The 23,486-nt window shown below is 44.2% G+C and overlaps 1 protein-coding gene across 1 annotated transcript in view; it reads right to left on the bottom strand.

The window, feature by feature from the left end:
- capn5a (calpain 5a) overlaps positions 1-23,486 on the bottom strand; it is a 109,949-nt gene that overhangs the window by 24,810 nt on the left and 61,653 nt on the right. The window contains exons 3-4 of the mRNA XM_041198997.1: positions 19,212-19,343; positions 17,504-17,712 (exon numbers count right to left, since the gene is read on the bottom strand). Coding sequence (XP_041054931.1) covers positions 17,504-17,712; positions 19,212-19,343 — 341 coding nt within the window. The remainder of the gene's footprint in view (positions 1-17,503; positions 17,713-19,211; positions 19,344-23,486) is intronic.

Below are 23,486 nucleotides of genomic sequence, written 5' to 3'. Positions count from 1 at the left end.
AGGAGCCTTGAACAAAATCTTAGTCAGAGGAATAGGTTTTAAGGAGCATCTTTAGATGAAGGAGAGGGGAATAGAGGTGGAGCGGTTTAGGGGGAGAATTCCAGAGCATCAGGCTCTTAGGGCCTGGAGCTGAAGGCATGGCTGCCTATGGTGGAGCAAGAGGCTAGAATTGGAGGAGCCCAGATATCTCGGAGGATTGCAGGGCTGGAGGAGGTTTCAATGTTAGGGAGGTCCATGCAAGGATTTGAAAACAAGGATGGAAATTTTTAAAATGGAGGCATTCCTGGATAAGAGTCAATGTAGGTCAGTGAGCACAGGGGTGATAGTGTGACCATGGACTAAGGGTTTGGTGTGACTACGGACTCAAGCATCGGAGTTTTGGATGACCTTAAGTTTACGGAAGGTAGAATGTGGGAGACCAACTAGGAGCGCTTTGGAATAGTCGAGTCTAGAGGCAACGAAGGCATGGATGAGAGTTTCAACAGCAGGTGAGGTGACACGAAGTTGGGTGAATTTAGTCGAACAAGATTTGCCCTTAACAAGTCCAAGCAGTTTCTCCTTTATTAGTCGAAGTGGCTGTTTATTCTCTCCTGAATTATTGTTTCTAACAGCTTCCACACCTCCAGCATTACATAGGCTGGTCTATAGCTGCCAGGTTTATCCTTCTCTCCATTTTTGAACAAAGGTGTAACATTTGCAATGCCCCCTGTAGTATAAAGGGTTAATGCTAAATATGTAAATATGCAGTGAACATCATCAGTGAAGTAAGATCACATGATAACAGAGCATTGAGAGAGATAGTTCCATGTCAAGAATTGTGTAGTGACTAACTCGTAAACAGTTTGCATAATGGTAAATTAAAGATAAGGTTTGCTAATAGCCTTGCCTCCAGCCTTATCTGTAAGTCCAAGACTAGGACTACCACATAAGACACCAAAGACAACAATAACAGACCACCCCTGTCCTTTGGCACCACCCCTGTATCTAAGGATTAGAAGGTTGTGGACAGAGCCTAACCAATTTCTTCCCTTACTTCCCTCAGCAACTTCGGATGCATCCCATCTGGCCCAGGTACTACCTATCAATGTATCAGTAATTACATTGCATAGCAATTACATTATTAAAGACAATTGCTAATTAAAACATGTGATGGGCATTGGGTCTCTCATCAAAACAGTATAAGTAAATTCAGCTGGAATTCTCTGGTGTGGAAGATGTTAGGAAGTCTGTTACACTAATGAGCTGTCTCAAGAATGAACCAACAGTGGGGAAATTCTAGCTTTGGACTTATTCTTCCCCCACAAGCACTTATTGTGAGTGATTCTATCAGCCTCTTTAGTGCATCCTCTTTATCTGTTTTTATCTCATCTAGTATCTCAACAATGTTCTCATTTAACATAGCTTTTAAATCCTTTTACTTGGTAAACAGTGATGCAAGGAACTCACTTATTACCTCAGCTATGCTTTCTGCCACCATCAATACATTTCTGTTGCTCAGCAACCCTCTTACTGTCAATATGCCTCTCAGGGACTTTGGATTCCCTCGAGTTAACTGCCAACCTAGTTTCACCCTGTCTCTTTGCCACTCTTACCCCCCCATTTCACTTCGCTTCTGACTTTTTATATTCAGCCTGATCCTTTGCTGAATTATCAAGTTAATCGTTTTTCCTACTTGAATCCAATTTCTAACTTCTTTGTTATCTTTAATAGTAGCACCTCTGATTGCCAGACCAGCCAGGACTTTTTTTTTCTTTAATTCATTCATTCTTAGAAACACAAGCATTGATGGCCAGACTGATATTTATGGCTCATCTCTAGTCAACCAGTGGGTTGCTAGGATAGCAACACAAAAGCAAAACACTACAGATACTGCAAATCTAAAATTAAAATGGAAAATACTAGAGGAAATGCTCAGCAGGTCAGACAGCATCTGTGGAGAGAGAAACAGTTCACCCATCAGGTGAATGACCCTTCATCAGAACTGAGAAAAGACAGAAATGCAATAGGTTTTGACTGAGTGAAAGTAGGAAGGAAGAACAAAAGGGTGGAGGGTAGGAGAGATTAAATAACAAAAGATATCATGATACAAAAGCCAAAAGGGGCTGGTAAAGGGTGAAGTAAAGAAACAAAACATGTGTCCAGATGAGGTGTGAATGGCTGGATAGCAGCCATCTGAAATCAAAGCAAAGGGAGGAAATAGAAGAAAAAACTAACCATTAAAAAAAATAAGAAACCTTTTAGTTTGGGTCAGCCCGGCAATTATCACCTGCCATATCATAACACTAGAGTCACATACAGGCCAGACCAGGTACATAGAATTTACAATGCAGGAACAGGCCATTCAGCCCAACTGGTCTAGGCCAGTGTTTATGCTCTACGTGAGTCCCCCTCTCACCCTACCTCGTGTAACCCCATCGCTCTGTCACCCTATTCCTTTCTCCCATGAACCCCCGTTACATGTATCTATTCTAGTCTATTTTCCTCATCTATTCAGGTGGCAGCAAGTTTCACATTCTCGTCACCCCGGGTAAAGAAGTTTCTCCGGAATTCCTGATTGGATTTCGCGGTGACACATGCTCCCTCTGAGCTGCGCAGCCGTATACCAACCCAAAAGTTTCCACACAGACCACACACGCAAGTTGCCCAAGTCCTCTACATGTACAGGCTTGCAAAAGATTTAAAGGGGCCGTGCACTTAAACGAATCACCTGTACAATTCAAAGAATAATTAGAGGGCACATTGCTCCTGACAATGTTAAATTTATATCACTAGTTTTGGATACCTCGAAGTGGAAACTGTAAAAAGGTGACAGGTTTCCTTCCCTAAAAGGCATAAGCTGGGTTATTATAACATTCCAACAACTTCATGGTCACCTTTTGCTTTTAAATGGTACTTCTCAAAGTTTATTATTATAATATTTTCTTTCTTAAAACAGAAATCAGATTCTTAAACTGGTCTCATGGTCAGATTTGAGCTCACGTTCTTTGGATTTGAGGTCCCATAACATAACCACTACAAAAGCAAGCATAAACACTACACTGCCAGGCCCCTAGCCAAGCTGTTCCAGTACAGCTACAACACTGGCATCTACCTGGCTATGTGGTAAATTGCCCAGGCGTGTCATGTACACAAAAAGTAGGACAAATCCAATCTGGCCAATTACCACCCCATCAGTTTACCCTTGATCATCAGTAAAGTAACAGAAGGAGTCATCAACAATGCTATCAAGCGGCACTTGCTTAGCAATAACCTGCTCACTGACACTCAGTTTGGGTTCCGCCAGGGTCACTCAGCTCCTGACCTCATTACAGCCTTTGTTCAAACATGGACAAAAGAGCTGAATTCTAGAGGTGAGGTGAGAGTGACTGCCCTTGACATCAAGGCCGCATTTGACCGAGTGTGGCATCAAGGAGCCCTAGCAACATTGGGGTCAATGGGAATCAGGGAGAAAACTCTCCACTGATGATTGCACAATGTTCAGCACCATTCGTGACTCCTCAGACACCAAAGCAGTCCATGTCCAAATGCAGCACAGCCTGGTCAATATCCAGGCTTGGCTGACAAGTGGCAAGTAACGTTCTTGCCACATAAGTGCCAGACAATGACCATCTCTAACAAGAGAGAATCTAAGCATTGCCCATGACATTCAAAGGCATTACCATCACTGAATCCCCACTATCAACATCCTGGGGGTCACCATTGACCAGAAACTGAACTGGACTAGCCATATAAATACTGTGGCTACAAGAGCAGGTCAGAGGCTAGGAATCCTGTGATGAGTAATTCACCTCCTAACTCTCCAAAGCCTGTCCACTATCTACAAGGCACAAGTCAGGAGTGTGATGGAATGCTCTTCACTTGCCTGAATGAGAGCAGCTCCAACAACACTCAAGAAGCTGGACACCATCCAGGACAAAGCAACCCACAAATATTCACTCCCTCCACCACTGATGCACAGTAGCAGCTCACACAGCCTTCTCAAGGGCAATTAGGGATGGACAATAAATGCTGGCCTAGCCAGCGAAGTCCACATCCTGTGCATGAATGAAGAAAAACACTACCTTACCACCTTTTGAAGCCAGTGCATTTTTGTTCTACATGTCTTAACTAATCATTGAATAGATACATGTCCAATCCCTTCCCCAGCCTATTTCAACACACATGCAGCAATGCCATGAGAAAATAGTCACCTCTAAGAACCCCTCTAATCACACACCATCTTGACATGGGCGTATATCACCGTTCCTTCATCACCCGGTCAAAAGTCCCTGGCTATCACCTTCATGGGGGCACCATCACCAGAAGAAATGCAGGTAAGGTGAGGGTCCACAACCACCCTTCTTGGGATGAGTATTCAAAAGGGAATTGGTTTGCTACCTGAAAAGAGAGAATGTGCAAGGTTACGGGGATAAGGCAGGGGAGTGGGACTAGGTGGAATGCTCTTACAAAGAGCCAGTGCAGACTTGATGGGCTGAATGGCCTCCTTCTGCACTGTAAAGGTACTGTGATACTGTGAGTAGGCATGGGTAATATAATGGCGGCCTTTCCAGTAATTTGTTTCTGGATGTGGGCAACACATCCACAAATTAAGTAATTTTTAACAATTAATTAATGTTGAGTAACATTCACGGCACACAAGTGTCAGGCAATGATCATCTCCAACAAGAGTGAATCCAACCATTATCCCTTGATGTTCAATGGCATTACCATCACTGAATCCCCCGCTATCAACATCTTGGGGGTTACCATTGACCAGAAACTGAACTGGACTAACCATATAAATACTGTGGCTACAAGAGCAGGTCAGAGGCTGGGAATCGTGTGACAAATAACTCACCTCCTGATTCCCCAAAGTCTGTCCACCATCTACAAGACACAAGTCAGGGGTGTGATCGAATACTGCCCACTTGCCTGAATGAGTGCCGCTCCCATGACACTCAAGAAGCTGGACACTGTCCAGGACAAAGCAGTCCGCTTGATTGGCACCACATCCACACACATTCACTCCACCCATCACCAATGCACAGTGGCAGCAGTGTGTACCATTTACAAGATGCACTGCAGGAATTCACCAAGGCTCCTTAGACAGCACCTTCCAAACCCATGACCACTACAAACTAGAAGGACAAGGGCAGCAGATGGATGGTTCCCCAAGTCACTCAACATCATGATTTAGAAATATATTGCCGTTCCTTCACTGTCACTGGGTCAAAATCCTGGAACTCCCTCCCTAACAGCACTGTGGGTGTACCTACACCACATGGACTGCAGCGGTTCAAGAAGACAGCTCACCACCACCTTCTCAAGGGCAATTAGGAATGGGCAATAAATGCTGGCCCAGCCAGCGATACTGACATCCTGGGAATGAATAAAAAAAAAAGTACAAGCCTGAAGTCACTGGCTTGTCATAAGGAGCAGGAATACTGGCTGATCCCCTCCAGCCCAAGAGACCAGGGGCACCAGTTCCTTCTGCTTGCAGCCAAAATCATAGGTATTACTAAGGTCCACCTAGTTAACCTGGTTAACATGATGCATTATAATAGAGCTGTTGATTAATCATAATCAGTCAATCTCTATTAATCATCCTACAGCAGATCCAGACCTGGCATGGGGATAACCCCCAGCAATGGAGAGTTTTGGGAACCCTAGGTGCAAATTCACCTTTATTTCTGAGAGAAGTTTATCACATTTTCATTTGAATGACCCAATACTACCTAGTTCCACCTACTATAAAACTCCGCACCAGGTCCCAATCCCCCCATCACCTCTGTGCTCGTTGACCTACATCAAATCCTGGTGAAGCAATGCCTCGATTTCAAAATTCTCGCCCTCCTTTTTCAAATCCTTCCATGGCCTCACTCCTCCAGCCCCACAATCCTCTGAGATACTTGCATTTCTCCAACTCTGGCCTCTATTTTAATCATTCCACAATTGGCCATGTCTTCAGCTGCCTGGGCCTTAAGTTCTGGAATTTCCTCCCTAAACCTCTCCACCTCTCTCTCCTCCTTTAAGACACTCCTTAAATCTACCACTTTGACTCAGTTTTTTGCTCACCTATCCTGATATCTCCTACGTGGTGGTGCTAAAATTTCTTCAATAACACTCCCATGGATAGCCTTGGGATAATTGACGACATTAACACTGCCATATAAATGCAAGTTGTTGTTGTTTCCACAGTGTCCTAGTACTCCATAGGTTGGCCATTTGCTCACCAAAATATTGTTTCTGTGGGTTAGTTTGAAATTTACACTCTTTCGATTGCAGGCTGTATCCTCTGTTTCTACTGTTCCAGACAAGGTAAAATAGCTATTCCTAGTCTAGGGTATCCAGAACACTAAAACCAGCCATAAATAAAAACAAGGAGCTGGAAAAACTCAGCAGGTCTGGCAAAATCTGTGGAGGGAAACAGAGTTAAAGTTTGGAGTCCGTATGACTCTTCGGAGCCACTAATCAGCCATCTTATAAAGGGATGTACTGGTGATGGTGGTTATTTTACTGGACAGGTAATCCAGAGGCCTTGACTAATGATCCAGAGACATGGGTTCAAATCCCACCACAGCAGCTGGTGGAATTTAAAGTCAATTAATTAATAAATCTGGAATAAAAAGCTAGTCTCAGTAATAGTGACCATGAAACTGCTAGATTGTTGTAAAAGCCCACCTGAGTCACCTAAGCCTTTTAGGGAATGAAATCTATAATCCTTACCTGATTTGTCCCATTGTGACTCCACAGTGTGGTTTTTTTTCTGAACTGCCCCCCCGAAATAATGTAGCAAACCTTCGCAAGAGCAATTAAGACTGCTGGCCTTTCCAGAGATGCTCATATCATATCATATTAGGTGGTGGCGTAATGGTAATGTCACTGAACTATAGTAATCCAGGAGGTCCAGGCTAATGCTCTGCGGACATGGGTTCAAATCCTACCATAGCAGCTGGTGGAATTTAAATTTAATTAATAACTCTGGAAATAAAAACTAGACGCAGTTGGAGTGACCATGGAAACCATTCTTGATTGTCATAAAAACCCATCAGGTTGACTAATGTCCTTTAGGGAAGGAAATCTGTTGTCTTTACCTGATCTGGCCTACATGTAACTCCAGATCCATAGTAATGTGGCTGACTCTCAAAAGGGCCTAGCAAGCCACTCAGTTGATCAAATTGCTCCCAAAGTCTAAAGGGAATGAACTCCGTCCCTGACAGCACAACATGGACTGCAGCAGTTCAAACAGGCAGCTCAATTCCACCTTCTTGAGGGTAATTAGAGATGGACAATAAATGCTGGTCTCGCCAGTGATACCCAAAACCTGTGAACGTAGACATATAAAAAAGAACGCCATGGGGAAAAAAAAAAATTGGCCCTCGACCATCTCTTTCCAGTGACAGCACGCCGGCATGCCATTTATATAATAGCTCCTTCTAATCCAATCCCACAATCGTTGTGGTCGGCCCTTTCTACATCCCTTCAATAGTTGCAAGTTCAATAGTAAACATGATACATTAAGGAAAGGCCAGGGCTGTGGAAGTGGGGATTGGTTTCTGCACATGATTGAGCCCTAGCTTTCATTGCCAGAGATGCTCCGGTGCAGATATATGTTGCCTGGGGTATCTTAACAGCACGAGCAAGCAATACTGGAAGCCAATTAGTTCTGGTCTATAAATCAGATACCGCAGCCAACTCCCAGCATTCCCCTCGTAGCCAGGCTTACTGCTGTCCTTCTTCATCTTGTTTATCTCAATAGGGTTTCAGTCTGGCGCCTGGCATTTACCCCACAGACTGTGGGCACAGCTTCTCGCCAATTCTCTATTCTGGAGGGTTTCTCGGTGCTGGAAGACATGCTCTATGGAGAGCCTGCTATTGGCACGAGCCCATGTCCGTGATACGAGGCTGTCTGCAAGTGAGATTTCAAGTTGACTGGGGTTGGATTGACGCATGGGGAGTCCTCATTGCTGACCAGGGTGCTTGGAGGCAAGCAGTGAGAAAGGACATTGAAAAGCAGAGGACAAAAAAATGACCAGATGGCGAGAAAGAGAGCCCACCGGAAGGAGAAAAAAAGCACATCAGTCGACCTCGGGCCAACACTGGTCACCTGTGCCAGCTGCGGAAGGGACTGGCACTCGTGAATCAGCCTCTACAGCCACAACAGACTGTGTCCAATACAGAAGTGTCACACACCCTGGGCACAGTCCATCATCTCCCTAGGTGGACAGATGCCATCACACAAAATGGAAATAACATTTTCTATAGCGCTATCAAGAGATTCAAAATTCTAATCCCAGTTAATTAGAACCTTACAGCACAGAGGGAGGTCACTTGCCACCTCATATCTGAGGCAGCTCTTTGTCCCAATTAGCCCCACTCCCCCGCTCTTTCCCCATAGAGGCATAATGGCACAGAAGGTCGCTGTTCAGCCAATCAAGTTCATGTCGGCTCTCTGTGGAGCAATCTAGTCAGTCCCATTCCTCCGCTCTATCCCTAGCGCCTGCCCAATTTCCTTTGAAAATTGTTGATTGTCTCTTCTTCCACCACCCTCATTACCACTCACTGTGGGGGAATAAAGTTCCTCCTCACATCCTCCTGTATCTCATTCCCAAAACCTGTACAATCATCCAATAGCCCTTAAAATTTTTCTCTCAAGTCTGCACCCAATCCCCTTTTGGAAGTTACTATTGAATCTGCTTCCACTACTCCCTCAGGCAGGAGATTCCAGGTCATAACAGCTCACTGGGTTAAAAAAGGTCTCCTTATCTCCCCCTCTGGTTCTTTTGTCAATTATCATAAATCTGTGTCCCATACTTACTGACCCTCCCTCCAGTGGAAACAGTTTCTCTTTATTTACTCTATCAAACTATCAATGGACACGTCTACCTTATCTTGACTTATCCTTCACTGCTCGAAGGAGTGTACTCAGACTCCTAGATGTCTACAGCATAGAAGGAGGCCATTCGGCCCATCGTGTCCACGCCGGTCAACAAACACCTGACTACACTATCCCCATTTTCCAGCGCTTGGCCCATAGCCCTGGAGGCTATGGCAACGCAAGTAAATATCTAAATAGTTCTTAAATGTTACAAGAGTTTCTGACTCAACCACCCTTTCAGGCAGTGAGTTCCAAGCTTCCACCACCGTCTGGGTGAAAAGATTTCTCCTCAACTCCCCTCTTAGCCTTCTTCCTCTTACCTTAAATCTATGCCCTCTGCTTATTGACCCCTCTACTAACGGAAAAAAGTGCCTTCCTATCTACCCTAACTATGCCCCTCAATCTTATGCACCTCTAATCAGGTCCCCTCTCAAGCTTCACTGCTCCTAGGAAAACAACCCCAGCCTATCCAATCTATCCTCATAGCTCAGACTCTCCAGCCCAGGCAGCATCCTGGTAAATCTCCTCTGTAACCCCAGCTTCTCCTGTCTCTCTACGTGACTAAACTCCATCATTTATGGTACCATTCTGGAGATTTTCCCCATCACCCTCACTAAAGACCCCACATAATGCTTTCAACTGGATATTTAATTAATACAATTACCCTGCTCATCTTTCACAAGTCTGTTTTATTACTGGTGCGAAAGGTTTTAATACTGGATTACACTCATTTGCACATTCAGGCAAATCTTCTGTGCTTCTAACTGCTTAAGGTTATCCAGCATGAAACAACACAAAAATATTTTACACTACATCCTGATCTTCATTTTAAATACAAAAACAAATATTACAGAGTAGTTCTAGATTTTCCAAAAAGTAAAAAAATGATTAAAACTTGACAATATTATAGTTGAATTTTTTTTCCTACAGCTTTGTGTCTCCAGCAATCTTATTATTTCTGGCAAATTAAATTATACAAAATAACCAGAGACTGTCAGGATTTTAAAAAATGTTTAACATTCCCATTTGTATCGCTGCAGTTTAAGCAGTATAAATAAATGAGCTTTCAGAACTGGCACATTCACTCTGGATATTTAGCTTGAATGGAAAATGCTTTGGATTTTCAGCACCGAAGCCACTCTTGCCCTGATCCCCAATTCTCCTTGTACTAGTTCACCTAAGCACCGTGGCACATTTCTCTCCCCATGCCACACCCTCTGCCCTGCCCCGCTCCATCTCCGGGCACACTCCAATAATGAAGTAGGAATCAGACAATAGAAAATGGGACACATTCATAGAAACATTGAAAAAAATAGGAGCAAGAGTAGGTCATTTGGCCCTTCGAGCCTGCTCCGCCATTCAATATGATCATGGCTGATCCTCTATCTTGACGCCATACTCCCGCTCTCTCCCCATTCCCCTTGATGCCTTTGGAGCCCAGAAATCTATTTCCTTCTTAAATATATTCAGTGACGTGGCCCCCACAGCCTCTGTGGTAGAGAATTCCACAGGTTCACCGCCCTCCTGAGTGAAGAGGTTTCTCCTCATCTCAGTCCTAAATGGCCCACCCCGTATGCTGAGACCGTGACCCCTTGTTCTAGACCCCCCACCCCAGCCAGAGGGAACAGCATCCCTGCATCCAGTCTGTCCCGCCCTGTCAGAGTTTTATACGTTTCAATGAGATCCCCTCTCAATCTTCATTTGGTAAATTGCACTTGAAGTATCGCAGATTTGGACTGATCAGTTTTCCATGCAAGAAGCATCTACACTACACATAGTGGTAATGTCACTGGGCTATAGGAATCCAGAGACCCAGGCTAATGCCCTGGGGTACATGGGTTTAAATCTCACCACCTCAGTAGCTAGTGGAATTTAAATTCAACTAATAAAATCTGAAAGCTAATCTCAGTAATGGTGACCATAAAAGTATAATTGGTTGTCATAAAAAAAAAGATAACTGGTTCACTAATGTCCTGTAGGGAAGGCAATCTAACATTCTTACCTGGTCTGACTACATGTGACTCCAGACCCACAGCAATCCGGTTGACTTTTAACTACCTGACTGGTATATTCCAAAAGACTACTTGCTGAGGGATGCACTACCCCACTCAGTTCAAGGGCAATTATGGATGGGCAACAAATGCTAGTCTTGCCAGAAATGTCCACATCCCAGGAAAGAATAAAGGAAAATGTGCCTGGCAGTGACCATCTTCAACAAGGGATGACATTCAATGGCATTACCATTGCTGAATCCTTCACCATCCTGGGGGTTACCATTGACAAGAAGAGAACTGGACCAGCCATATAAATACTGTGGCTACAAGGGCAGATCAGGGGCTGGGAATTCTGCAGCAAGTAGCACACCACCTGATTCTCCAAAGCCTGTCCACCATCTACAAGGCACAAGTCAGGAGTGTGATGGAATACTCCTCACTTGCCTGGATGAGTGCAGCTCACACAACACACAAGACGCTCAGGACAAAGCAGCCCGCTTGACTGGCAGCACCTCCACCATCTTCAACGTCCACTCCCTCCACCACCGATGTATAGCGGCAGCAGTGTGTACCATCTACAAGATGCGCTGCAGCAACTCACCAAGGCTCCTTTGACAGCACCTTCCAAACCCATGGCCAAGGAGAAGGGCAGCAGGTGCAGGTTCCCCTCCAAGACACTCACCATCCTGACTTGGAAATATATTGCCGTTCCTTCACTGCCGATGGGTCAAAATCCTGGAACTCCCTCCCTAACAGCACTGTGGATGCACCTACACCACATGGACTGCAGGGGTTCAGGAAGGCAGCTCACCACCACCTTCTCAAAGGCAAATGGAATGGGCAAGAATTGCTGGCCTAGCCAGTGACACTCGCATACTCAATGTATTTAAGTGTTTTGAGGCATTTATGGGTAACATGATGAAGGATTGCGTCCACGCAATTCTTTTGTAGTACTTCAGCAAGTCTGCTGGTATTCCTAATCTCTTAAGTAGCTGTTCTAAAGTTTCTTTCATAGAGCAATAGCTATCTCCAGGTACATAATTCACTACCCTGTAGTCATCACCACTGTGATATGCATTGCAACTAACTTCTCTGAGTAGAGTTCCCTATGACATTAACTCCTTGTTCACTTGTGACCCATGGGTTTTGACCCAGGCTACCTATTTGGGATCTGGACTGACTGATACTTTGTCCCCTTCACCATCAGGCCAGACTGCCTGAAGGTGCTGGGGATACAGTTCGGACTGACTGGAGCATGCGCTAGAAACTGTATGGTGAAACAAAAACTGGGCATGTGGGAGTGATGCTCCATCTCCATTGTGAGTAAGAATCTGATCATCAGGTGTGAGGCGCTCTCGATGTTGCTGCATGTGGCACAAGCCCAGACCATTTCTCACTCCCGCACTATAGTAATCACCCAAGCCATCTTCTGCTTTAACTGGAGGTGGAATATGGACTGTATTCGCTGGGACATGATGTTCAAACTTCTAGATGGAGGACAAAATATACCCAACATCGTGCTCATTCTGATGGCCATCTTTATGTGTTGTGTATTAATGAGTTAATTATAAGCAGATGTGTACATAAAGAAGGGTCAGCCAGCACTGGGGGACAGGGTGTTAGAGTGAAGAAGTAAGCTTTGTGTGCATAGACCCTCGGTACGCAAACACCAAGTGTCACTACGTGCTGAGGTTCCACCTGTCCCTAGCATTGTGAAGGATGGGTCTGGCCTTGTTGCCGTAGAACGTGGGACCATAGTTGGACCGTACTGTAACACCTGTCCCTCATGGAAGAGTTTATGCAGAAAAACCCCTTTGACCACAAGTCCATCAGGCAGCGGTCTGCATGTAACATCCGAGAGGCTCTGAGGGTAAAAGAGATGGTGGATCCTGTTGGATGGTTCCCTGAGCAGACTGTCAAAGTGGTTTGGCAACATGCTTCATTGCCAAAACTTTCAACAAACACCAAGATGTAGCTTGGCTGGTGGGGAGCGTTAGTATCTAATAGGTTTTGTTGATGGATGTTAAGTACCCAGTAGTTTAAGGTTAGAAGGTGAACAGGTTTTGGATATTGATCAGTTAATTATACTCGGGTGTGTATATAAAGAAAGAGTCAACCAGCACTGGGTGTCTGGTGTTAGAATGGAGAAGTAAGCTCTGTGGCCAGCAATAAACACACTCAGCAAAGCATCCTAGTCTCACTATCTTCTTCACAACCAGGCTTTTGAATTTCTCTGACAATGAGAGAGGCCCTCCCCATCAGACCCTTCCTCTGCACCCAAAGTCTCATCCCATCTGCAAATTGCCCTCGGTTGCTGTGTTGGGAAAGAGACCATTGTTCACCTCCTTCTGGAATGTGCATTTTGCAAAGGAGGTCTGGAGAGAGATGCAGTGGCTTTTTTGGACGTTCATCCCGAGCAGCTCTGCGATGCAGGACTCTGTGCTCCATGGGCTGCTCTGAGGTAAACTGCAGTTGGAGGATCGTCAACTCGGTGAAAGACGTTCTTTGGTCTGCCTGAAACCTGTTGGTCTTCCAGCGCAGAGAGTTGTCCATGACCCAGTGTTGCAGACTGGCACATTCCAAGGTCCAGGACTACGTGCTGCTGCCTCTTCCATCCAGGGCCTGAAGCTGCACAGTGATTGCATCATCAACAGCGTGACGGGAAGAGAAGAGAAAAGGACATTCAGGTGCCTCTAAATGCCAACATTTACCAACCAATCACCTTTTAAAAAAACATTCCGCAGGAGGTCACGTGATGGGAATGGAGTAAGACGTGGCTGAAGACAGCTCCCACGATTTCTGTAATTTATCCCTGTAAAACTTACTGATATTGGGATAAAAGGTTTAGCTTTTTGACTGTCAGTGTTTTGGGGTTTATTCTGACACTCAACACGCATTCAAAATGCCTAAACCCAGAGGCAAATACATTCGTAATGAAACCAGGCCTGGTGCTTTATCGACTGCATTGTCCGATATTACAGCTGGTAACAACATGACGGTTTCCTGCGTTGAATTTAATTCTGTCAGCACACTTGCTGACTCATATAGCACTATTCTCACAGAATTTGATGGACTCCATTCGGAACTGCGTTCCTCTGTTGCTCCTCTACAAGCCTCAGTTGCTGCTCTGTTGCCTCCTTCAATCAAAGCCCAAAATATTTAAATGCTGATGAAGGTGGATGACCTGGGAGAATCACAGTCAAAGACAAAATTTAAGGATTCCCTCAGTGCCCGAGGGGTGTGGAACAGGGAAACCCTACAACTTTTACTGAGGGACTTTTTTGGGAGGTTTACGGCGAGGAGAGTTTCGATTCACCGCCAGTAGTGGATCGAGACCATCGCTCCTTGGCATCATGGTTGCAGCGTGGAGAGACCCCAAGGCCGTTAATACTAAGACTGCATCACTATAGATTGAAGGAACAAATTATCCTTCTGTCTCGAGGAAAGGGTCAACTATACCTTCAGGGAAGCAAGACATTCATCTATCCTGACCTCAGCGTGGATCTAGCCCAGCGTTGTGGAGAACACAAACCTGTTAAAGACCAACCTCGTGAAACCAGACTTAAATATGGCCTTCTCCACCCTGCTCGCCTGTGTGTAACTTTCAATAGAGTGAATAAGATTTTCAACAAACTGCAAGAAACTTCACCTTTTTTCAAGGTCACAATTGTACCTTCGCTTAGTAAGTCACATCATGACTTCACCCAGGACAAAACGGTACTCAATGCTTAATTAGCTAACTACGTGTGATTGTTCTGTTACACAATAAGTTTTGTTGGTTATACCAAATTCTTTGTATCTTATGTCCAAACTGCACTAGTCACGGGAAGTTCTACATAAACCCTATGGGTGTTTATTTTTTTTTTAAACCTTTTACCAAATATACAATTGAATTCATTGAGAGTTGAATCTCTCTTTATATTCTCCCTCTCTTTTTGAGTACTGCTTTACAAAATTGTTGCTTCTGGACAGATTCAGCACCTTGTTTAGCAAATGCTGAGCTTTGCAATACTTTTGTCTGGGACATGTGATTGTATATTGCTGTAAATGTGGGCTGCCTATTCAAGACACACTAAGATAGGTGTGAATAGTACACCAGTTGTGAGGGGTAGCATTGGCCTGGTTTGGGGAGGTGATGTAAGCCTTTCTTTCCTTCTTCCCCATCTAATTTTTCTTTCTTCTCCTCTTTTTTTTCCTCTTTTTCTTGTTCTTTTCCAAATATACATGTATACTTTCCTTTTGGTCAATTTTTTACATTCTTCAGGTGGATGAGCTCTGGTTCAAAAATATTTAATCATTTCTTTGCAATTGTTAACCAATGGGGGCCATACACTATGATGATAGCATATCAAAATGTCCACTGATATGAAAGCCTGGTTGTAGTTGTCCGATCCATTTTATCACCTGGGATGTGAAAGGTCTAAATCACCTAGTTAAAAGAAATGAAGTTCGCTCTCATTTATATCATTTGAAGGTGGGCATTGTTCCTGCAGGAAACTCACTTATGTACATCTGACCACCTTCTGAATGTGGAATAGCTCAGTTGGATGGATGTTTCATTCTAATTTTCATTAGGTGCAGCAATTTTAACCCATAAAGACATTCCCTTTGTTCACTCTCAGGTTATAGCTGACCTTAATGGCTGCTATGTTATCGTACAAGGCAGACTTTTTAAAACTGTCCATTGATCCTAGCTATCGTACATGTACCCAACTGGGACAATCATAGTTTCATTTCAAACTTCTTATTTTCCATACCCGATTTAGACTCATGTCATTTGCTTCTTGGAGGAGACTTTAACTGTGTTCCTAACCCAAATTTGGATCGCTCATCCGCAAAATCTGTTCCAACATCAAAATCGGGACAATGTGCTGAGGGACGCACTAAAGCTTGGGGCAGCCACTACAGAGGCGCAATGGAGAAAGGTCACTGGCTAAGACCCTTCAGCCAGAGCGTGCCGAGGGGCTGGAAACTGTATAGAACCCCTCAGGCTGTATGACTGACGTTGAATGTATACAGTAAATATGATACACATCACAATTGTATTGAAGCACCTCAGAATGCAACATGATCTATGTAGAAAATTTGAACATTATTCCACTTCCTGTAATGACCATTTTGAAATGTTTTGTAACGTTCTTTAGATATTTTATGAACAAAGTACATTTTTGCAAAAAAAAAAGGTTATCTATTCGTATACGATTTTGTTCCCTGCGTAAGTAATGGCCCGTGCCTGGTATCTCTTTACCTATCTTAGAGTACTTTCTCACTCTTTCTCTCCTGCCTTACCTTACCTGTTGCAGTCCATCCAGCTTCCCCTTTTCATTGGGTTTCACTCATTTCTGCTCTTCCAACAGTCAAACATGGACCCATAACCTGAACCATGTCCCATCCTGTAATTTCCTATCTTCCCAGATGTATTCCGGTCGCCAGTAACAAGCTCCCGCTATCTCTGCCGAAACTGTGTGACTGGGGGAGCTCCAGTTTTCTCCAGTTACACCACTGAGAGGGCCAATGCCTTCATCCACAGCCCTCACTGTGATTGCACCCGACTTCCCCAGCCACTGAACCAAACTCGGTGTGCCGCTGGACCCAGAGCGGAGCTTCCACCTCCACAGCACTGCTGCAGCCCTGCTTCAGCTCTTCCGCTGCCGAAGCCCTCGCCCATGCTTTCATCATTACTGTGACTATAGCCTCTTGCGCATCCTGTTTCTTCCCCCAAGCACTGGCGCACATGCTCTCAGCAGCCCGAGCCTCAAACTCAGGAACGCCCTCTGCCTCTCCACCCTCCTCACCTCCTTAAAACCCAATTCTTGGGCCACACCTTTATTCAACCCTTGGAAGATCCCTTCTATGGCATCATTTGAAGTGTTATGGTACACTTTTCTATGCCAAATGATGTTATAAATGGAAATGGTTATTGTAAGCACCATTTCTTCACCTCTTTGTGATACCACTTATTAAAACTTCAAGGACAAAATCAAACTGTTGAGTATTTTTCACAATTGGGCCTGAATGTGCATTTCACAAACTTTCTTTTACACAACACTGAAATTGCAACGTTAAGAATAGGATTTCAGTGTAACGCTGGCTTATGTTTTGTACCATGCCTGCTTAAACTGTACAGCGCTACAGTAGGACCAGATATTTTATCATATTGATACTGTGGATGAATGAATTCAGTCAGGTGGAGAGACTTTACAGGCTGGGATTGTTCTCTTTAAGCAGAGAAGGTTAGGGGGCGATTCAATAGAGGTGTTCAAAATTATGAGGAGGAAATGTTTCTACTGCTAACAGGGCCATTCGCCAGAGGACACAGACTTAAGATAATTAGTTTAAATGATAAGAGGTGAGTTTTTTTTCAAACACAATGAGTTGTCTTAATCTGGAACATGCTGCCTGAGAGGGCGATGAAAGCAGATTCAATCAGAACATTCAAAAGGGAATTGGATAAACCCTTGAAAAGGAAACTTTTTCAGTGCTGTGGGGAGAAAGAGGGGGAATGGGACAAATTGGATAGCACTTTCAAAGCACCAGCACAGGTACAATGGGATGAATGGCCTCTTTCTGTGCTTTGAGATTCTAACTCCACACAATACAACAAGAGCTGAGATGCAGCGCGATTCCCGTCCATGATCTTGTTGCCACTCACTTGGCATAAGCCTTCTCCACCAGTGCGCTCCAGAACTCATTCCTGGAGTTGGAATGACAGTAGATCAGCTGACCATTGACAGTCGGCAGCCGGTCATCAACCACAACGTCAACCCAGTCTCCAAAGCGCCAGAAGCGGAAGTGGAAAATTCCGGCATAGTTGTTGGGTCTGTCCACTGCCCATTCCTGCTCTTTCCAATTTGGGATTACCTGTTTGCCACAAGAGAAAACAAAAGCATTTGGCAAGTCAGCTATTCCAAAGAGTAACTTAATGGTTTAGTAAGATACCAGTCCAAGTCCAGAAGTCATACCCTTTCCACCCTCCCTCCAACGTGTGACACCCCGGCATCCATTGGTGATTGCCCAGAACCACCATCACCCCCAAAAACCCCTCAGTGCCTTTGAGTGCAAGGGACCAATCAAATTTAGAGAAGGGAAAGGACCTTACCTTCTGGGATCAGGCCATTTCCAGGTTGATGACCACTTGCAGTCATCTGAAAGCCAGTATGCCTCATCTCATGGGGGATACTGGCCTCAAGGGGTCCCTACTGAGTCAGGAAGCAGGAACTCCCAGTTTAGGGAGTCCCTAACCCCAGAAGTGCTCCCAGACATTACCAGCCTTATAAAGGGCTAGGCAGAGGACCCACCCATTACAATTAATGAAAATCAGATGAAAACCAGTTCACAATCCATCGGCCAGAGTTACAATAGGAAAACCCGGGGAGGAATTTCAGAGGTGATAACACCATGAATCAATCTTCCTAAAATAAATCTAACTAATGCCACTCTGCTGTACCAGAGAAATCTTTCATCCCACATCTTTTATCCTTCACTCCTCAGCCTCACTGCTTGCTAACCATCTCCTCTGCTCTAAGATATAATTTTCCAGTTACTCCATCTGCAGTCCCCTTTTCTTCTGACCCCCAATCTCCATTTCTCTTGCGTCTTTCAATACTTATCGTCCAATTTGCTTTGGATCCTCCTCAATAAACTTCACCCACCCTAACCCCCGCCAACTCATTGCCTGCTACGCAGGAACAGAATTAGGCCATTCAGTGCCTGAAGCCTGTCACATCATTTAAATAAAGCATGACTGATATATCTATCAACTCCATTTACCTGTTAAATTGATTCCAAGCCAGTTGGTGGAGTATGAAATTAGACACTAATACTTTCCTTGATAATATATTTACAGAGTGCAGCATTACATATGTCTGCCTCCTACTAAAACCCCTGTGTCCCAGCAGTCTCTCTTTATAAGTGCTCTAGGTACTCAATAAAACAATGCCCTTTATCTGTGTATCTTAACAATATAATTAAACATACCATTAATATTCCCACCTCTGCTCCACATCCTGTGACACCATTAGCTCATGGGAATCAATCAACCTCAGTCTTGAAATGTTCAGTTGACCCCTAACCTTAAAGGAAGGGGGAAGAATACCAGATTTTCACTTCCCTTGATCTGAAAATCATTTTCACTCATGACCTGCCTCGTACCCATCAAAAAAAAAGCTCTGCTTTTTAAGCGCAGCTTCGTTCACTTCTCAAGCCAAGAAAGAGGAAATGGCAGAGTTTAAAGTACTGAGAGATGGCTGTCTACTTGAGGGACGCTGTAGTTTAGGAAGAGGAGTAGACCATTCAGGCCCAGTTCCACAGTTATTGCCATCATATCAAGGGGGCCAGGAGAGATTTAAAGGGGCACTTACCTTCTGCCACAAAACATCCCTGGAGGCCAAGCAGGAACAAGCAGCCACAAACCAGCAGTTACCCAGCTGGCCCTGGTTCAAGTCATGGGCACTCATGCCATCAACAAAGAGGTGAGGGCTGTTGCAGATTTCCTGTGGGGAGTAAAAAAGGAAGAGAGAGAAAATAAATAAACTCAGGCAGGTGTGAGGAGAGTCAGCATCTTAGACTGGGATTATCTGGTCCAGCCAGTGGCTGGATTCATCGCGGGCAAGACAGAAGAATTGACGGACCAGCCAAAGGAACGTTGGCTTTGGGGCAGGAATTTCCGGCCCCACAGCAGGTCAGACCAGAAAATCCAGGACGTAGAGTTCCGACTCGGTTCATTAAAATTATTCCTCAGTGATTTGGAGTCTCATCTTGGTGGCCCAAGGATGTTTGTTTGGTCTCCTTGCTTAAGGAGTGATATACTTGCATTGGAGGCTTTCAGAGAAGGTTCACTAGGCTGATTCCTGGCATGAAGGGGTTTGTCTTATGAGGAAAGGTTAAGCAGGTTGGGCCTAAACCCATTGGAGTTTAGAAGAATGAGAGGTGACCTTATTGAAACATATGAGATTCTGAGGGGGCTTGACAGGGTAGATGCTGACAGGTTGTTTCCTCTCAAGGAGGAATCTAGAACTAGGGGAAACAATTTAAAGAAAAGGGGCCTCCCGTTTAAGATGGAGATGAGGAGGAATTTCTTCTCTCAAAGGGTAATCAGTCTTTGGAATTCTCTTCCCCAGAAAGCAATGGAGGCTGGGTCATTAAAAATATTCAAGGCTGAATTAGACAGATTTTTGATCAACAAGGGAGTCAAGGATAATGGGGGACAGACAGGAAAGCGCTGTTAAGACCACAATCAGATCAGCCATGATCTTATCAATGGTGCAGCAGGCTTGAAGGGCCAAATGGCCTAGTCTTGCTCTTATTTCTTATCATCTTATTTTGTAATCACATTACCCACGTGGAGCTGATGGGTTAACGTCTCATCCAAATGATGGATTTTACAAACCAATTCAGGCAAGATTTGCAATCAGGAATACGAGACTGACAGGCAATCAATTTATTTCTCTACATTAAATACACAATACTGTGTACAGTATTGGCTCTTTATTTAAGGAAGGATGTAAATGCGTTGGAAGCAGTTCAGAGAAGGTTTGCCAGGCTAATACCTGGAAGGACAAAAACAGAATTACCTGGAAAAACTCAGGTCTGGTAGCATCGGCGGAGAAGAAAAGAGTTGACGTTTCGAATCCTCATGACCCTTCGAAGGGTCATGAGGACTCGAAACGTCAACTCTTTTCTTCTCCGCCGATGCTGCCAGACCTGCTGAGTTTTTCCAGGTAATTCTGTTTTTGTTTTGGATTTCCAGCATCCGCAGTTTTTTGTTTTTAATACCTGGAAGGGGCGGGCTGTTTTATGAGGAAAGGTTGAACAGGCTAGGTTTGTATCTGCTGGAGTTTAGAAGAGTAAGAGGCGACTTGATTGAAATATTTAAAATCCTGAGGGGTCTTGACAGGGTGGATGTGGAGAGGATATTTCCTCTTGTGGGAGAATCTAGTAGTAGGGGTCACTGTTTAAAAATAAGGTGACACCCATTTAGGACGCAGATGAAGAGAAATCTTTTTCTCTCAGAGGGTTGAGAGTCTTTGAAATTCTCTTCTTCAAAATGCGGTGGAAGCAAAGTCTTTGAATATTTTTAAGGCAGGGCTAGATAGATTCCTGATAAGCAAGGGTGCGAAAGGTTATTGGGGGTAGGTAGGAATGTGGAGTTGAGGTTACAATTAAATCAGCCATGAGCTCATTAAATGGTGGAGCAGACATAAAGGGCTGAGTGTCTTTCCTACTCATGCTCCTAATTCGTATGTTCCTATGTATTAAGTTACTTGCTGTATTCACAATTCCCAGATGCTAATGTTAAACCAGGTAGTGTCTGCAGTCAAATACCTTTGACAAAATAGTATTCACCCAGTTACTTGTGGTGATAAAATGAGTGGATCCATAACTAGCAAAGAGAGCCTAAACTTAATCGCTTATCAACCATCATCAGCAACTTGAATAATCTTCCTTGCTGGCCCCAACAGCCCTCCCTCCCTGTGCCACAGAAAGATGCACACACAATAAGAACAGAGAATTCTGGAGGTACACATCAGGTCAAAGCAGCTCCATTCTGTAAAGAGAAGGTAAACCGGTTTATAAATTCACAGGGTGCGTATCCCATCACTGGCTCCGAGGATACATTAACTGAGAAACAGGCAGGGAAACAGGGAGGGCGTGCACCACAAACAAGGGAAAATGAAAAACAGGTTCCACAAAACACAGAGATAAAAGAGCCAGATAATCTGTTTTAGTGATACTGATCGAGCAACAACGATTGGCCCTGACACCCTGTTCATCAAGGTAAAAGCAAAATACTGCGGATGCTGGGAAATCTGAAATGAAAGCAGAAACTGCTGGAAATGCTCAGCAGGTCTGGCTGCAGCTGTGGAGAGAGAAACAGAGTTAACGTTTCGAGTTCAGTATGACTCTTCTTCAGGGCTAAAGAGAAGTTAAAATGTGATGTTATCCTGTTCGTCAAACAGTGGTATGGGATCATCTTTGAAATAAACCACACTGGGCTCCGCTCTTATCGAGAGCGCAGAGCAAGCTCAGCATTACATAAAATGGGTCAATCAAGAGAAATCTCTTGTCAGAACAACTCTGTACAAATGGGTCAACATTGCTATGTTAATTTTCCGACTTTCTAAACTCTGACAGACCAGCTGTGTCTCTCCGACATCTTCAGTTTTAATACCAGGTTCCACCACTTGTTCTTGTTGCAATTCAGATAGCTATGCAGTCAAGTAGAGAACTGCAGTCTAGCCTTTACACATTTACAAGCTTTAATTTCCAGACACACACATTACATATCGTGCAACTTCAACCAACAGCCCTAGTTTCAGCCTGTCCTTATCAGTGTGAGCGCAGGTGAGTCTCCAGTTAATGCTCACTGAGGACAGTGTAGAACTTTGAGAGGACGTTGATACATTGGTGGAGTGGGCAGATAGATGGCAGATGAAGTTCAATGCAGAGAAGTGTGAGGTGATACACTTTGGTACAAGGAACATGAAGAGACAGTATAAAATAAAGGATGCTATTCTAAAGGGTGTGCAGGAGCAGAGAGGCCTAGGTGTATATGTACATAAGTCATTAAAGGTGGCAGGACAGATAGAGAGAGCTGTTTCTAAAGCATACAGTATTCTAGGTTTCATTAATAGGGGCACAGAGTATAAGACCAGGAAAGTTATGATGAACTTATATAAGACACTGGTTAGACCTCAGCTGGAGTATTGTGTACAGTTCTGGGTGCCACACTATAGGAAGGATATCAATGCATTGGAGAGAGTGCAGAAGAGGTTTACGAGAATGGTTCCAGGGATGAGACACTTCAGTTATGAGGAAAGATTGGAGATGTTGGGAGAGGAGAAAGCTGAGGGGAGACATGATAGAAGCTTTCAAAACCATGAGTGGTCTGAACACAGTAGATAGGGAGAAACTGTTCCCACTTGTAAATGGATCAAGAACCAGAGGGCACAGTTTTAAAGTGTTTTGCAAATGAAGCAAATGCGAGGTGAGGAAAAACTTTTTCACAAAGCGAGTAGTTAGGGTTTGGAATGCACTGTCTGGATGTGTGGTGGAAGCAGGTTCAATAGAGGCGTTCAAGAGGGCATTGGATGATTATTTAAATAGAAACAATGTGCAGGAATACAGGGAGAAGGCAGGAGATTGGCACTAAGTTAAAATGCTCAGAGAGCCAGTACAGACATGATGGGCCGAATGGCCTCTTATACGCTGTAACAATCCTGTGATTCTCACTTCCTGAGCACAACTGGTACCCAATGAATGTATAATTAGCAAACATTTCTTCAAAATAGTGCCTTTGAAACTTTAATATCCGCCCAAGAGGACCATTGGATCCTCGGGTTAATGGCAAATTCAAAAGACAACACCTCCAAAAGCAACTCAAAAGAACATAAAAACAAACGCCTATGCCTATGGCCATTGAACCAAGATGACCGAGCATGTTTATTTTCTAAAATAAATGAATTTCAGTTTTTAATTCAGCTTCTTCTGGTCTCCCAGCATTAGCATTTGCAGCTAACGCCCTCCATCATCAGTCAATTTCGGCATTTTCCTTCCCACCACCATGTGCCCCCAGTATATTGTTTGAAAGGAGAGTGATACAGAGGGATCTGGGCGTCCTGGTACATGGATCACAA

Source organism: Carcharodon carcharias, chromosome 11 (assembly GCF_017639515.1).
Source record: "Carcharodon carcharias isolate sCarCar2 chromosome 11, sCarCar2.pri, whole genome shotgun sequence".
Taxonomy (NCBI): domain Eukaryota; kingdom Metazoa; phylum Chordata; class Chondrichthyes; order Lamniformes; family Lamnidae; genus Carcharodon; species Carcharodon carcharias.
The sequence above is the reverse complement of the archived record's forward strand: the minus strand, read 5'-3'. Positions and strand labels throughout refer to the sequence as shown.